An 18,039-nucleotide genomic window follows, 5' to 3' on the forward strand; every position below is an offset into this window, starting at 1 on the left:
AGATATATAGAACATTAATATACTTTTACAGCAGTGTAATTGATAATGGGCAAAAAACTTTTAGGAAAAGCTGTGATGCAATCTACTATTAATATTTTGCTGAGGGGGGGTTGAGACTGTTAAACTATTCACCTTGCAAACACTATTTCAAATTGACAAAGCACAGCTCAGGAAGGTTATTCTGTATCTTATCCTCCAGGGTCAATAATTCCACACTTGGAGCCTTCTCTGAACTGATTTGTCTATATTTCAGATAGGAACACACTTTGATGTTCCTAACCAAACTGATGCATTTCCCCCACACATTTATTGTTCTTATTTCTAACTGCTGAAAGAAAAACTAGCACCTTCTCTAGCTCTTAATGGAAAGCTTATCTATTAAAGATGATGACTTGTATGAGAAAAGGTGGTGGTTCCAGGCAAAAGGACTATTTTACAGACTGCTCTAAATGCATTTCTTTCAGTAATAGGAAATCTGAAGCAATATCAGGTTTATATCAACAGAACATGTGATCCTTTAACAGCCTCTTTCAACAGAAGCTTTTCTTACACACTGCCAGCTACAAGGGTTGTCACTGCTTGCAAAGAAATGTGTCCCTTGGGAGTGGCTGGGATATTTCTTTAATAGGAAATTAAGGTCTGAGCAAAACACTTAAGAGCACAATCTGTTTATCTGTATTTCCTGCTGGTATTTTTCTTTTCAGACACTATCAATTTTACCCAGACACTGACACTCCTGAAGAGCTTGCAATGGAAAAACTTCATTGGAAATGAGACTGGTGATGTTTCTGGTAGATGCAAGGATGTTCTCCCTGAGCTCTGAGCTGACCAAACCCTCCCAGCTGTACTCATTCTCCTTTTTGTGGCTGTGCCTGTGAGCTCATGCATGGTGCTAACACAGTCACGTAAGTTCACATCTTCAGAGTATCCACAGAGCACACACAGTGTCCCATCCTCATGGGCTGGCTGCAGATGGCCAGGAAAAACCCAACCTGTCTACATCACATGCCCATTAAAAAAAAAAATGTATAGGCAGTAAAAGCATCAATTTGAAGTAGCAAAAATATTCAAAAATAATTATTCAGAATATAATGTCTTCCTCCTCAATCTAGCCCATTTTCTAAATCTGAGAAATTGCCATATTCTCCAAGACTCCTCTGTGTCAGGGTTAAAAGATACTGTCTAAGCAAATTGGCTCAGCACATATCTTTCCAGTTAGATGTTCTGTGAAAGCCAACAGGAAAGAGGTAAGGAAAAAAAAAAAGTAAATTACTCCAAACACCCAGAATCAGAAGATCAATAAAGAGGTAAAACTTGCTGTGACTCACAGTGCTAATGTTGCAGATCTCTGAGGAAAAGGAACAGGCAAATAATGCAGTGTGAACAAAGTGTCTCAAGAGTGATAGAAAAGAAGATAGCTAAGCATAAAGGGAAGGAAATAAGAAAACTTTGTGCATAGTATTAGGAAAAACTAAACAATATGATACCATCAGCTAGGGATCATCATGGGACCCTCTAAACAAACACTAAGGAAGAATTCTAGGAAGTGTTTTGCATCAGCAATGCTACATCACAGGAAGGCATTGGGTATTTTTCCAGGTATCCATCTGACAAGGAGAATGACAAAAGTAGGGAGAGTTTGACAGAGAGCAAATGCAGTTCCTCCCCAGTTTCGTAACTGGTGCCTAAATCTATAATCTCTAAAATCCCACAGTAAGACACATGACCCAAGTGGTCCTTACATTTTAAGGCTGCAAATTCCCCTTAGTTTAAGAGCACACCTCACCAAGCATCCAAGCTGCTAATCCCTGGATGGGCTCTCCCAGGATACAATCCAGACATTCCTTCCTGGATTTCTGTCAAAGGATCCAATCCAGGATGTGATTTTCACACACCTTTGACTTAGGTTGCAAAACCAGGAAAAAAATGCTTGCAGGGATGCTCCTACTGTGTTTTATTTTCTAGTGTCTCTTTGCAGGAGCAAGAACATTCTCAGGTAGGTGCAGGAAAAGTCACTTTCCTGCTCCCACTGAATTTGTACATATTCCACCTCCCACCAAAATAAATGAACATATTTGTACCTATTGTACCTCTTCAAGGCAGATCCAAGCAGGTTTCATTCTCGGTGAGGGCAGGGACTGAGCACTCTGCTGTAGAATGCTGTCTCCTCTGATAAGTTTGATACGGTCTTGAGAGATCCAAGCTCATTTTCCCTTCTGCCATCCTAACCAGGGGATAAGCACTGGCTTATTTGTACAGAGAGAATGGAGATGCCACCTGTTTGTCCATCAGTCCTTAAAAGCTGTTCCACCTTAAGCCAACATTTAAAAAGTCTGCCAGTGCAAGTGGAAGCAGCATCCCTGCAATCCCTGTTCTGGACTTTCCTTCTGGCTGAATCTCATTCTCAGGTACCACACACAATCTGCAGGTGTTTAATTCAAAGTCATGATATTGATAACCTCTGCATTATCTTTTAATGACTGAATTTGCCAGAAGTGTGTGTAGAAATCTCCTGACGACATTTAGTCAAGATGTTATTCTCAAACTGAAGAAACAAGGAAGATAAACCAAACAAACCAACTGAATTTATGTAGGTTTTCTTGCCCCACTGAAATGGATCACTAGTCCTTTTCCAGGTGAGTATTTTGAGGAGTCAGAACCAAACAGATTATGCAACAGCACGTGTTTCTATTAAAGGCAAGATTAAAAGCTCTTTTGCAGCCTCTGCATGTCTGTCCAAAACACCAAAGTGTGGCTACCCAGGAAATCCTGGTGAACTTCTGATTGCCATGCAGGTGTGTTTTGGCTTTCAAACTTGTTTCTGTTTCAAATACTATTTTAGCCCATTTCCTAAGAAAATCAAGCTTCCTGTGATGCTGTTGCCCATCACTGAAAGAACTGTCCAATCATTCTGTGCACTTCAGTTGGATCAGAGCTGGTGATCTCAAGGATAATTAAATTTCTGTTAGATAATTGTAGTGGATGAGACAGAAATGGGGACATAGGGCACATGCTCAGCAGGCTTTATTAATAACTGATCACAGACTGAGTTTATCTCAATACTCCCTGAAAACATGAAAGGATTTCACTGGTGTAGGACAAGTCAGTCAGTGACTACTGAGTTGTATTTTCAGGACTACAGTTTCAACACTTAAACAGAAAAAAGTTCCATCTCCCTCACAGTAACAGGTGTTATTGAGAAAAAAATTAAAGATAAATCTAATAGTTACTTCTGGATGGACAAGATAATCCAATCCATTAAAACACAAGAAAGATACAATAGCCATTATACTTATTTGTCCCCATATTAATCTTATTATTCCACCAAAAATACAACTGTGCTGTTCATTGAAAGAATATTGCAAACTCACCAGAAGGCAAATTTCTGCAGAATGGTGTCCTTAGCTAGCATAAATACAAATTTTGCTATTTTCAATTCATTCTTTTCTCCATTGTTCAACGTCAAGTATTAAAAACAGCAACACGGAACCCTCAGTCTAAGCAAGCAAGAGATCTCATCCAATACTCACAAAAAGGTTTTGTTGAATAAAATATGGAGTTTAAATTCCCTGGTTACTGCAGTGTTAGGCTGCCCATTGCTGATAACACATAGGTCACACATGTCTGAATAAAAGGATTATGGGGTGAACACCATAAAATGGATCTGAGTATGAGGTATGTCACGTTTCTTCATCCTTACATTTAGAGGCATTTTATTTAATTTAAATCAAATAGGTCCTAACTCAACAATGCATTTATTCCCCTGTCAGACACTCAAGACATTGGTATTATTTTAAGCTAGCTTAGCTTGGTGCCAGCTGGATACTGAATTCTAGTCAGAAGAAAAATGAGAAAAGACTTGAAGAGTGAGATGGATGAGAATGGCTTTCCCACTCTTTAAGAACTTTAAGGAAAGGCATTAACTGTGATTTCACCAAAACTGATGTAAAAAAAAATCTGGGATTCTGGGTTCTAGGGAGAAGGAGAGAAAGAGTAGAGAAATTAAAAACCTTCTGTGCCCCAGGAAAGTAATGTGGTAGAAATGCAATTTGTTGCATCTCTTGGTCTGGATATAAGTTTTATACAACACAGCTCACTGCCACAATAAGACCTTGACAGGCAGAGGGTGTCCCTACACAGAGGGGAAAAATATGTTTTTTAGAAACAGATGCTTACTTGCTCCTTAAAAACCAATCCTCACATCATATTCCAATCAGGCGCTTTAAAAGGGGATATCCACTCAGACTTGGAATCGTGACAAATGAGTTTAAAAATAGACAATTTGACATGGAAACACTCTGGAAATACATCATACAGTGAAAGACCCAAATCTGATAAACCTTTGGATTGATTTGCTACCAGACAGCTTGGACAGAAGACATCAGCAAGGAGTGAACAGATGACCATTAACAGATTCTGGAAAGGTAGCTATAAAAATTTGTTTCCTGCAAAAATAATAAAATAAAAGTTTCTAAAAATATGTTTTAAATATTGAAGTGAAATATTTGAAGCCGAGCAGTAGAAAGGAAGGCAGGCTTTCTACCTGCTCTTGGGCTGCTGTACTTTGGATGGAGGGGCATCTCCAGGAGGAAGAGTAAAGCAAGGAAGCTGCAGGTTCTCCCAGAGGAGCTGAGCATCCTCTGCCTGGAAAAAAACTTCAGGAAGATGGAGCACAGAGGGAGAGAGAAACAGAGGGAGCAAGCAGGCAGCTCCCAGCAGAATGCAGCTTAGAAAAGCTCCCTGGAGAACCAGAAACTTTTTCACAGCAGTGAGCAGACCCAAGCCAGGGGAAGGCAAGGAAGACTGATGGATTTGTCATTCAGCAATAGAAGACAGTGCAGCTTGACTCAGAATTAACTAAAAAATGGATGTTTCCAGCACTGGAAGATTAATTCAATGCCTGGAAATCGACACAGTAGCTCAGCAGCAGGCAGCAGTGAGGCTGGCACACAACAGCAGCTGCAGCACAGGATTTGTCCCAGCCCCACAAGGAATTCAGCATCGGTGTTTTCCTTGCCTAGAATGGTGACAGAACTGAAAGCAGTCACTGGGCAAAATTGAATCAGTTTCAAAAAACACCGAGGTGTTTCAATCACCCCATTTAGAGCAGCCCAGGCTAACACACCCGATCAGACAGTGGTGCCACAGCAACATTATCTACTGCCAATCTTTCCACAAAGCTGATTAGCATTTTGTTAGTTTAATGAGTGGAAAACAAGACAGGCTTTAGCCCTCTCCCTGGCACTCTGTTTGCTCGAGAAATTGAAGGACTGGGCTTCACTCCTGCCTTGATCCAAATGACATCACTCCAAAAATGCCCCTGTTGTCAGCCAGTTCACATCAGATTCAGCAGCTCTTTGCCTTTGGATGGAGATGGGCCAGGGAAGAACAAAGTCAGTTATGCAAAATATTCTCCTGGTCTACTGGGCTGGAGATAAGAAATTTGCCTCTATTTTATTTCTTTAGTTTCTCCAAATAATGATGACACACATGTAACACACCTTGACTCTAAAGTGCCATGAACTCCAGTCACAGTGCACTATAAAATTACTGTTATGTGCATACAATTTCAGAAGTTTTCTTCCAGCAATCACCCAACTGCCTGGAGTACAGAGAAAATTCAACTTGAGAAGACCTTGCCTGTGTTTAGGCTCCCAGTGGCAAAGAAACACACTCACTAGTAACAGGTAAGTATTGAAAACAAACCCCTTTGAATGTTCTCAAAGGATTGAGAACAAACCACTGCCAATCAGACCCCTAAACCCCCACTGGGAACGGGAATTCCAACTTTCCAAACATGTTAGGAGCAACAGAATCAACGAGCAGGTGCTTGCAAGGAAAAGAGAGACAGGCAGCATTAAATGACAAAAAACTTCAATGTCTGATATTTCACCCACCTGGGTTTGATGCACAAATAGAACTCTGTTACTGTGGGAATATTCCTCATTACTGTCAGTCTGTCTGTCCTTCTCTGCCTGCAGTAACTTCTCAGGCTCACTCCACTCCTGCCCACAGGGCTGTTTTACATCCATCATCTTTCTCTCTCTCTCATGTTCACCTCTTATTCCCTCAGCAAAGTCCCAGGGCTTTTTTTTTCCTTCAGGTCAGCCTCAAGCACAGTCAGCTCCTTCTCCACTAAAACCCCTTAAATCTATTTAATAGCAGAACAAGTATAGGGGCACTTCTATGCACAGTGTTTTATTTTCCTAGATAATGGGTAAAGGAAGATGAAATTAAGGTAGTGTTTATATTGGTGACTGATGATATTAGAAACACCTAGTTATCCCCTAAAACAAGTGCTATAATGTCACGAAATTCACAACTGATTGTAAACATAAACCAAACATGCTGGATCTGGAGAAGCAGAATGAGAGCTTTTGGAGTAGCCTCAGATCTGTACTGTAATGATACAATAACCATAATTGGCCCCAATGCACATAAAGCCCGATTTTAGAGACATTAGATTCTTCACTCTATTTTTTTATTTCTCCCTATTCTTTCATTTCCACTTCCCAGCTAATAATAGCTTCTATTACTACCAGTCATTTGGAACAAAGAGAAAACCTATCTCAAGAACTACAGCTCTTACAGCTCTTTAAATCTACCTTAAATTATAGTCAATCGTTCCAATTCTATATTTACAGTAAGCGCTGCCTTTTCAGGGAGAGCAGAGCATCACACCAGCACTGAAATCCCTGCTGCAAAGACAAAACCACTCAGTCTTACCTGCTGACCCAACTTCACAGCCCTTCATTTCCTCCCCGCTCCTAATTTGTTTCCTTGAATCTCTTTGTTAAGTGTGACTGAGCTTAGAACCGACAGGGAATACCAAAGAATTAGCAATGTTTTCCAAGTCCTGACCTGCAACTGGACTTACTTCACAGCAGTGATGCTCTGCTGGAAGCAAAAACTGCCAGCAGGTCACCCCTTATTTTCACTCTGATTGATCCTTTAAGCGCCTAAACACACTACACAAACTACAGCTACAAACCCAGCGGGAAATTGAAGGGATGGAAACGCAATGGGAAGGAGGAATGGGGTTGGGGAAATAAATACAAACATATTTAAGATTCGAAGTGAAAGGCTAAAGCTGCCTCAGAATAGGATGTTTTTGGAAGTCAGGTTCAGGATGAATTTGTAACAGCCACGTGAATGGGAACTTCCACCTTCCTGCCTTCCAGTTCTGCTCTAGCAAAGATTTTACAGCTGGTGTTTGTGTTTCGTAATGGGTATAGTGAAGCAGTGTGTTAATGTGGGCAAAAATCAGAACACGAAAACAGATTAGCAGAGCCAATGGACTGTCCTGCATAGCATAAACACGGAAAAAACCCTTCCTTTTTCATCGCTGTCTCCGGTTTTGACACATTGACAAGTAGGTGTGAAAGATCCAAAGCCACAGGCTTCCCTGACCACCAGAACAGCTCACTGCTGAGGCAATCCCCACCCATGGAATCACAGCTTTTGTATTAAAACCATTCAGCGCAGAGCAGCGCTGACCTTTGCTTACCGCAGCTCTTTACCAGAGTGAGTGCCCCAGAATTACCACATCTTACCCAACACCTGGAGCAAATAAAGGTCAGCACCTCACCCACGGACCACAAGCAGCCTGCTGGCACCTCAGTGCAAACTTCCCAAGCAGCTCTTGCTTCTCCTTGTACCGTTTTGTTTGTAAAGTGTTGATTGAAGGTAAAAAATTTCAATAGTATAGAGGAATTTGGTGTACCTAGGGTAGAATTGCAGCTCTCTGATGCTCTCAATGTCCAGGTCAGTGCGTGGTTTCTGCTGCTCCTTTTCAGCTCCCATTCCCGAGTTCCCCTCTCGCAGGAGGAAAACCAGAAAGGTGGGAGTGGTGAGAGCATCCTATTTCAGCACTGGGGCTCCACCAATCTTTCCATTTCACTTCCCTGTCTGTTACACTTACAGCACGGCTCTGACATCTCTCCAAGTGCTTTACAATGGCAGAAAAATTCCTTGTGTGTTACAGATGGAAAGTTTGAGACATGGATTTTGCCTAGGCAAGCCTGGGGTATCTTGTGGCCTACTGGACAGCAAAGAAGTCTTGCAGTACAGATTTTAAACAGGATCTGTGATCTTTCTGTGCCCCAGTCAACCTGCAAATAAACTGAGAAGGATCATGGAAGCAGCTTCATGGAGCTAGGATAAAAGATGTGATGTGAGGACAGGCTGAGTTGGGAACCTCCCGTGCAAACTAAACCTGGCCCCACGCACCTTAAGACACAACTCCTTATTCAGGGCAATAAATTCTCAATCTGGTGAAACCAGCGTTTGTTGATCTGTCTCCAGCTCCAAATTACCTGCAATTCTGGAGTTACCTACATTACTTTATTACACAAGGCTTACAAAGCCTACAGCATCAAAAAAAAAAAAAAAAATTACCAGAGGAAGCCAAATGAAAGGTTGGGTCCAATACATTTTATGACAAAGTTCTCACTGAAATTAAAGGGGGATGGAATTTCATCTGTGCACTTCCAGATGACCAGAGGGAAGCATTTACCTTTCTGAAATGGTGCTGAGAGACTTGCATGGTGCCTATTTCTGATTCTCACTGCAAGGGCATGCTACCTGGACCACATTTGCAAGGCTATGGAGACAAAATTAAAGTAGCCAGAAGGAACAGATCTCTGTGTTTCTACACCTCACAGGATATGCATATTTTAAATGGAAAGGCAGCTTTAGCTCAGCTTTTAATATATTTCTTCTTATGAAGCAGTACCTTGTGCTATAGCAAATATTCTTTCAGCTCAAGTTGCTAAGAGCCTTAAATTCTGTTAAAAAAAAGAAAAAAAAACCTCTGTAAAATTTTTGTTTCATTGTCAAAATCTACTTTGGTTATAGTTATTTTCAGCCTTTGAAATTCCAAGACAAACAATCTGTCATTGAATTTCACTCATGTCAAATGCTATACTGCTAAACTTGGTGGAGAAAAATTTTAAATTAACAACCTTTGGGTTTTTTTCTTACTTATTTCTCATCTATATAAACAGTGCTGGAGGAAAAAAAATCAGCTGCTTTTAAGGGTTTGTAAAACGATTGATTCCTAAATTTCTAATGCAGTAACAACTCTGCCCAATGCTAATGTTAAAGAGAGTTTATTGATAGAATACTGAAGCAACTTTGACTATAAGCACAGGACAACGCTGCTGTGAGCCGTTCTCAATTTCAGACCAGAGAGATGAGAGAATAAACCAAGAGTTCCAGTGCCTGGCTACCCCAGAACCACAGGTCCTGCCTGGGACTGTGCGTGCCTGAAACTCCACCTTGCCCAGACAAAGGGACAGTGACAGCTTTTTTTTGTTCCAACAAGAATTCTTTAAAATAACAACTCATATTTGCAGGGAAGTAGAAGAAGCTCCCCCTCCTCCTTAGAGGTATTTAAAGCTGACTTAACAAAACACTAGCAGGGATTCTGTAAACTGCATCATCCTAATGCTTCGTACACTTTAATTCTCAACGTGTAGAACTCCATTACTTCCAAAGAGATAACTAACAGGGCATTCAGCAATTATGTGACAATTGGAAAAGCTTACTGAAAATTAATAGTAAAGCAAGAGCACCTATTAATGATAACACAACACAGCAATTTTTCATCTTCTTATCAATAACAGCCCAGACATGCACTGACTGTGCATTGCAAATTGTTGTTTTGCTCCATATTGTCAACAGAAGGTAAACCTGGCTTTAAAAATTAATGAATTTATACAGGAGCAAGTTAGCACCTTAACCTGATTCAACAGCAGCCTTCCTTACTGCTTAACATATCCAAATATGCAGAATATTTTAGGAAATTTATATGTGCAATTGCTGCATGCATACTGGTACCCCATATAATAATCAAATAATCTAGAAACATGCTAAAAAATATATCTATGCTGTCTTTAAAGTATAAAACATGAACTTCGACTGAGCAATGTAGATGCAGCATACAAAGAATCACCTAACACTGCTTTCAGAAATTCAGTGAGACACTCTGCCATAATCTCCTCAGATTTGTGAAGTTTCACACGGATTTCATCCTAATTTATGCATCTTTAACAAGGAGGTAAGTAGACAGCACACTTTGATATCTGAAAGGACAGACAGCATTTGAAGTTCAATCTATTAAAATAAAAAGCACTTCTCCCTTCACTGAAAGGCAGTGCCAAAGTATTTCCCATTCTAAGAACTCTGATTTTATAAAAAATTAAGGCTGCCCCAGCAGGAAGGGTTTGATGGTAGCATTTCTGGCTTACTGAAATGCTGCTCTATTGCATCACTGAAACCCGGGATTTTTTTTTTTTTTCTTGGCTGAAACGCTGAGCCTTCACTGTAGTATTAATATTATCCACACTGATTTTTGGTTAAAAAAGGAAAGAAAAAGTCAAGAATCAGTAATACCAATGCCTCTCTTCTAAACCTGCTCATCTGATTCCAGGAAGTCACCAGTCCCTCCAAATTCTGCCCAGAGCACAAAGAATAGCACAGACTTGCATTTGATGCATTACCACCAACATAAAATATTTCATAATTTATAATAAGTTGTAACTTAAATCAGGTGTTCTGGTAAGAGCATGCCAAAATACATTTACACAACTTTTTAGTAGTATGTTAGTGTTAAAAGGTATCTAAAATGCCTCGAAAATCTCACACATTCTCATTTTGCTTTACTTTATTATTTAAACTAACTTACAAAAGGTGTAAAACTAATTGACTCCAAAACCTTGCTGTTTGTATCTAAAAAATGCAGAAAAAAAAAATGAATCCTCCTGGGTGAGCTGAGTGCCACATCCACCTGAGAACCTGCAGTGGCTATTTATGATTTTTGTTTGATTCAAAGCAGCAACTTTGCTTCATTTAGTCAGCCTTCACTCACACACTCACACAGCAAGCAACTTCCCAACATCACCTATAAAACATAGCACAACAAACCCCATCCCTGACGGTGCAAGTTCCAATTGATCCCTTTGGTAGCTCTTAAAAAAATAAAAATAAAGGAAGAAAAAAGGATGGTGCAAGTGAGAGAGAGAGGTTGTAGGTTTGAGTTTTTATTTAGTTCCCTCCTGCTCAGCAACTTTGTAATCCATTTGCTGCTCTCCTTTCCCCATCTCTCACCCCTGCGCGTTGTTTAGTTGGAAACTGGGCTGCAAGAATGTGAAGAATGTAAACAGCCCTTTATTGTCCAAAAGGATGGGAGTGTGAAAGAAATGTGCGCCTTATCGCAGGGCTGCAGCTCGCTACTTCATTGCTATGATAAAGTGCTGGAGCAAAAAACATTACACGACAAGCACAATCCAAAACCGGATTAGAATTTGACATAAGCTTCCTCAAAAACTAATCAATCACCTCACACTGTAACACTAGACTCCAGTTCTTACGGAGGGTGTTTAATCCCTTCAGGGTTTATTACACACTCCCTATTGACTACTTCGTGACAAACTTTCGCGTCCAAGGCAAGCCGGGGAAGACAGGCATAACTTTTGCAGCGGAGGTATTTGTGAGAGTAACACCAGAACTCCCTCCAAAACAGCAAGCGCGGTTAAAATCTTTCCGAAATAAAAGTGAAGATGGCCAAGCTCTTTTACAAACACGTTTTTTTTTTTCCTCACGAACAGGAGCATCAGTCCATTTGTACCATCAGCGCCCCACGGATGAGGCACCAGGTTGGAGAAGTTGCGCTCCTCGCCCGTCTCACCGCGCACCTGGCATCGCCTCCCTCCCTTCATTCAGCGCCCCGAATCTCGCACTCTGCACCTCACCCTGCCGCCACGTCAGCCCCCGCATTCCCCCACCGCATGCACAGCAATATTCACCGCAGCACCGGCGTGTCCCACAGTTTCTGATAAAAAATTAAGGAAACGCCCGGGGCGCGCTGCAGCAAGCCCGAACTAACGGGGGAGCTTCCCGAGCGCTACCTGCGCGCCCTGCTATGCCTTGCACGCCAAAAAAAAGGCGCTTGTGGCCAGCAGAAAACTTTCCGGGAGCGGGCAGTCTCGGCGGTGCTCGGCACACACAAACACATTTCCCCATCCCTCCCATCCCTGCCCGCGGTGTTTTCCAGCTCCGCGGCGGCTCCCGGCGCATCCCGGCCCCGGGGCCGCGCTGGGCTCGGGCTGCGAGCGTCCCGCACTCCCAAACGGGGCGAACAGAGGCAAGCCCGCTTAATTAAAATCAAGTAATAAAAAATTAAAGAAAAAAAGAAAAAGAAAAAAAAAATGGAAAAAATAAAGAGAAAACCAAGAATATGTTAGGGGCTGCGGGAGGCAGGTTAGGGGAACGGGGCTCCAGAGGAGACCGCGCCCGCCGCGCTCCCGGAGGAAGGCACCGGTGTCCCCCAAGCCCCCCGTGAGAGTCCGGGGGCCGCGGGGATGGAGACTTACGAGCTGGAGGACGCCCTGGACCACGACGAGGGGCAGGGGCTGCAGGGGCACCATCCTGGCTGCCGGTCTAGGCGGCGACTCCCCCGGCGCGGGTCTCGCTCATCGCCGCTCCGGGAGGAGGACGGGGGGCAGGACCGAGCGCAGGGACACGCCGCCCGCCGTCCCCGCTCACGGGGCGCTGCCAGGCAGCGGCCAGACCCCGGCACTGCCGCGGCGCTCGGCTCGGCGCCGCTCGGCTCCGCGGGCGGCCATGGCGGGCGGGAGGCGGGCTGAGGCGGGCGGGAGGCGGCGGCGCTGCCCGGCCCCCCCCGCGGGGCACGGCGGGGCCCCCTCACAGCCCGCGGCCGGGCCCCGCCGTCCTCCGAGCCGGAGGGACCCGCTCGGGCCGCGGCTGAGGGGAGCGGTGCCGGGGGCGGCGCGTCCCCGCCGGGCGCTGAGCGGACCCCGCTGCCCCGGGCGGGGCGGCCCGGCCCTCACGGCAAGTTTAAAGAGGCGGCGGCCCCTCCTCCGCCCGCGGCCGCCCTGCCGAGCCTGGGTGCGCTTCTGGGAGCCGCCCTGGGCTGCCCGGCCCCGCCGCTGTAGGCAAGGTGAACAGACTCGACGGCCATGCACTGGTCCCGGCTTTATAGGGCACTCGTGTCACCGCTCCTTCCTTCGGGGGTGGCTGCCCCCGGCACACACAGGCGGCTGGGCCGCTACGGGGCTTGTGGGGAAACCCGACGTGTTTGTGCTGTGAGCAGGCACGGTGGGGCGGCCCGGCGACACTCAGGGTGTCCTGGGGACACCGAACCTGCCCCGGGGACACCGAACCTGCCCCGGGGTCACTCAGAGTGTCTTGGGGACACCGAATGTGACCTAGGGACACCGAACCTGCCCCAGGGGCACTCAGAGTGTCCTGGGGACACGAAACCTGCCCCAGGGGCACTCAACCTGTCCCGGGGACACTGGGCCCGCCCTGGGCACACCGAATCTGCCCCGGGATCACTCAGACTGCCCCGGGGACACTGAACTTGCCCCGGGGACTCTCAGAGTGTCCCAAGGACACCAAAGCAGCCCCGGGGACCCTGAACCTGTCCCGGGGCCTGCTCTGGGGACACCACACCCCTGTCACCTGGGGCTGGTGCACACTCGAGCGGGCACAGGATGATGTTTAATTTGGCTCCTTGTGCAGGGCTGCAGGGTTTGGGAAATGGTGTGCGAGCCTGTGGGGCGCCCCGAAGACCACAGGACCCATTTCCAAAGAATTCACTGGGGTCAGATCCGTTTAATAACAGAATTCACCAGATCCATTGTTGAGATAGCCGTGAGCAGGCTGAAGTTGTTCCTCTGTTTTTGTGACACCTGTGAAAGGTGGCAACCTCGAAAGGGGAAATAAAGCTCTAGGTGGAACCTCAGCCAGGTTTGGCACGTGTACCACACACAGCCTGGGCTGAAGCAGTGCCACCACAGCAGGTACACCTGTGCCAGGCCTGGCAGCGCCTGTGTTTGCTCATCAATAATTCCATGATGTGATATGTGAGCTCTCTGCCACTGGGCTGAAGTGCAAGTCGTGGTTTCAGTTTGCAAACCCTGCCTGCCATTTGTAGATTACTTTCCTCTTAATTCTCAGCCTCATCTTCTTACTAGGTCTGTATTCAGGTTACATTTTGACAACCCTTGTACATTCAACTGCTAAAATCCTTGTCAGTGGAAACAGCTTTGCAATCCCTCTTGTGGCACTTGAGAGCAGCCATGATTTTACCAGGTGGTGATTGTTGGTTTTTGGTTACATCCCACTTGTTCCCTTCCTAGCTCTGCTGCAAGGTGGCTTGAAAAGGTTTCATGTGGATGTGATTGAGCCAAAAGTCACAATCACTCATTTGAGTTTGGACAAAATGCTTTATCTATAGCAAATGGAACTACTTATTAAGGGAACAACTTTAAATGAGTTCATTTGCAGTAGATTCAAAGACTCGGAGAAGACTGAAATAGTGATGGTCACTGAGTAAATGTACTATAATGAATTTAATAGAGTTACTTTTTGTGGAAAATGTTCAAGAGTTTTTTTTTCATAGAATCATAGACTCTTAGAAGAGAGTGTTGGAAGGGACCTTAAAGTTCATACTGTTCCAGCTTGCACAGGGACACTTCCCTCTATCCCAGGTTGCTCCAAACCAACCTGGCCTTGAGCACTTCCAGGGATGGGGCAGCCACAGCTTTTCTAAGCAACCTGTGCCAGGGCCTCTCCACTCTCACAGAGAAGAATTTCTTCCGAATCTCTACTCTTAGCTCTGCTCTCTCAGTTTGAAGCCATTTCCTCTTGTCCCAAGTCCCTCTCCAGCTCTCTGAAGCCCCTTTAGGCCCTGGAAAGGGCTCTGAGGTGTCCCCAGAGCCGTCTCTTCTCCAGACCACAAACCTCAGCTCTCCCAGCCTGGCTCCAGCACAGAGCTGCTCCAGTCCTCAGAGCATCTTTGTGACCTTCTCTGGACTTGCTCCAACACCTCCATGTCCTTTGTTCCTTGGGGCCATAGGGCTCATGTCCTGCCGGTGAGGTGACACCAAAGTGAAAGGGGGAGGATCCCCTTGCTCGAACACGCTGCTTTTGAGACAGCCCAGGACACAGGAGAATTTCTGTGCTGCCAGAGCTCATGTTGAGCTTTACATCAGCTCCTTGGGGGTGCCTTCGATCCTTTCTCCACCCAGCCTGCGCTTATGCTTGGGATTGCCCCGACTTTATTTTAGTGCCACCATTTGACATCCTGTTAAATACACAACGACCCGAATAGAATACGCTCGGATTTACCAGTATTAGAGTTTAAACCCCCAAAGTCGCGCGGATGGAGAGCAGTCAGGCGCTGCTCTGCGTGTGTTTAGCAGTGACAAATGGCACTTTCTGCGGTGCCCAAATCGCGGTTTTTGCGCTCAATCGCGGGGCCCGGGGGCCAATGGACACATCTCGGGCGCCCTCTGCCGCCCGCAGGCGGTACCGCGGCCCCGCTCGGGGCAATCGCAAATGTCAGAGTTGGAAAGGCTAAACTCGGATCAAGTGTTTTGATAGATCTCGTCTGTTTAAAAAAAAAAATAAATAAAAAAAAATAAATCTGTGCTCTATAAACTCAGGGAAAGCTGAATTTCTGTAATTGGCTTTTAATGGAATAATAGCGTTGGAGCTGAAGTACTGCACTTCTATCCTATTAAATACAAACAGAGTTGATTCAAATGACATTAACTTTGTCACACAAGCTGCCAGAAGCCGGCCTGAAATCATGCTTTTTCCAGATTAAGTAGCAGTAAATAATTGTAAAGTGCTTTGAAGATGAGAAGCATCATGCACAGTAAGTGCTAAGTATTATTGTTATCTGCATTATTTGCCAGAAAAGTCACAGTAGTGCTGGCTAAGAAGAGAATGGAAGGCCTGTGCTTTGCATTTCATGTCTTTGCCATGTTAGCATGATCTTTAAACCTCATTTAAATGGGGATGGGCAAATTTTCTGGTCTAATTTTAAGGCACAATGGCTGATAGTTGGTTCATCTCAGGAAATAATGGTTGTATACTGCAGGAAGTAATCCTGATCTCTCTAGAAATGGATTAATGAGCCAGCTGTGGAAAAAAATAAACTAAAAACTCAGGATCCTGCTAAACCATCTTGGCTGCTTCAAAAGAGTGAAAAATACCTGATTAATACATGATTGCTAATGCTTGTGCACAAAGTCAGTAATAACTTTTATTCCTTTATCGAGTAATTTGTCCACACAAACCAGCTGTCTGTGTCATTCAGTCCATCTCCCTTCACTGCAGACTGTGCAGTGTGGGGTTTTTGGAAAGTCTTCAAGATCCTCCTTTAAATTAGCTAGTTAGGAGTAGGGGAATTTCATGCTCCAAAAATTCACACCTCTGGCATTTGAAAACCTCTTCCTAACCTCTAATTTTCAAATTTGCTGTATTTGATAGCTGGATCCTTTTACAGTCAACTGCTTTATGTTAATGAGCTCTTCTTTCTAATTATAATGTGTAGCCCAAAAAATTTAAAAGGCACTGATTCCCTCTCAAATTTTATTAATCATGTGAGCCAGGCAGTCTCTCTCAGGCAATAGCACTCCATTTCCTGTATTAGTCTAGTAAAACTTTTCTTTTATCTGTTCCCATTGGAATAAATAGATTTTTTAAAAAATGTGGGTGAACATTCAAAGTTAAATGCTGGAGTCTTGTGGAATGTCATTAATGCCTATTTTATCTCTGTTGAAAAGAGAATATTTGATACACCATGTGGCAGTATTTTCCTTGTCTAGAGTGCATCCCCATTATATTTTCTCAGGATTGCTCCAGTTGTTCCAATGTGTTATCCAGATCCTTCACCCGCTGCTTCTATGTGAGCAGCATATTTCAATGGCAATTCCTACCTAGCTGGAATTGCTAATTAATTTATTGACTAGCTAATTAATTTATTGAATACCAGTGGCCCCAAAGATCAATCTTTAAAGAACCTTATTAGTTATTTCCTCCCAGGCCTTGAACACAGTCTGTTAAACCATACCTTATCCTCTTCACAACTTTTTTGCTAATCATCCTCTCCAGCCTATTTGTTTCCCTCCATGACATCCAATCATATTTTGGTTGAAGTGTTGATAAATGACTCTATTTCTTTTGTCTATAAAATTAGTAACCTAATCAAAGGCAGGTGGTAATGCAATATTTGTCATCCTAGAACAATCTGAAAAAAAAAAAAAACCAAACCAAAAACTTAAAACAAACCAAAACCCAGATGAATTTATTCCATATTCTATTTCTCTGTGTTTCCAAGCCTTTTTTCTCCTCCTTCAGGTGGCTTCCAACAGCTTTGCATATTTCTAAAACTCATATTTGCTGATACTGTGTTTCTCTTCATATTCTTAGGAATTAGATTTGCATTTGCTGTTCCCCATTTATACCACTGCTGATTTCACAGCTTTATTACTGATCTCCTCTCTCTGACTTGCAGTTTCCCACGTTGGTTATTTCAGATTCAGGAGTGAGAACTGTCCACTTCCACATCTCTGCTTGTCTGAGCGCATCAGCCTTTGGAATTCTGTTTTACCCAGGGTGTTGCAAACATTTTCTCCTGCCCTTTGATTAGTAATATTTGCCCTAGGATTCAGGATATTCATTCACATTGAAAGCTAAAGTAGAAGATTAATTTGAGGGAGATTGATTTCCTTCCAAAGAGAGAATGCCTTGGGTTTTTTCCTTTCCATGTACTTTTGGGTGAGGCTGAAGAGTCCTGGCTACTTTTTCATGTAGTCTTTTATGGCTTTCAGTTTATTACATTTTCTGACCTCTAATAAATCCATTAACTCTGTTGTCAATATTTTGCCTTATTTTGGTGTTCTGTGCTTATCTTTAAATGCTAAGCTATTTTTTTATCTAGATAGTCCCAACACAGTTGGCACTGAGACATCAAGAAGCCAAGTTAAACTTCTAGAGTTTACAAACTATTTTAAAAATGTCAAAACAGGCAAATGGGAAAGATTTTGCAAGGTACATTAAAGAGAAAAAGTAATGATGAAGATCTGCTTGCAAGGAAAATGGCTTGTCTGTAACTGGTTAAAGAGAGCTATTAAATAAAATTGTTTTTAAAAGTCATATAGCTAGAGTTATTGCAGAACTAAATATTCAAAGAAAGCAATCACAGCATTTGAGGTCAGAGTG

General features: G+C 43.7%; 1 protein-coding gene across 1 annotated transcript in view; it reads right to left on the bottom strand.

Moving 5' to 3' along the window:
* The window catches only part of NXPH2 (neurexophilin 2), a 35,633-nt gene extending 23,188 nt beyond the window's left edge, over positions 1-12,445 (bottom strand). The window contains exon 1 of the mRNA XM_058809606.1: positions 12,375-12,445. Coding sequence (XP_058665589.1) covers positions 12,375-12,428 — 54 coding nt within the window. The 5' untranslated portion in view covers positions 12,429-12,445. The remainder of the gene's footprint in view (positions 1-12,374) is intronic.
* Between the last annotated feature and the right edge of the window lie 5,594 nt (positions 12,446-18,039).

The sequence above is a fragment of the Ammospiza caudacuta genome, chromosome 8 (assembly GCF_027887145.1).
Source record: "Ammospiza caudacuta isolate bAmmCau1 chromosome 8, bAmmCau1.pri, whole genome shotgun sequence".
Lineage (NCBI taxonomy): Eukaryota > Metazoa > Chordata > Aves > Passeriformes > Passerellidae > Ammospiza > Ammospiza caudacuta.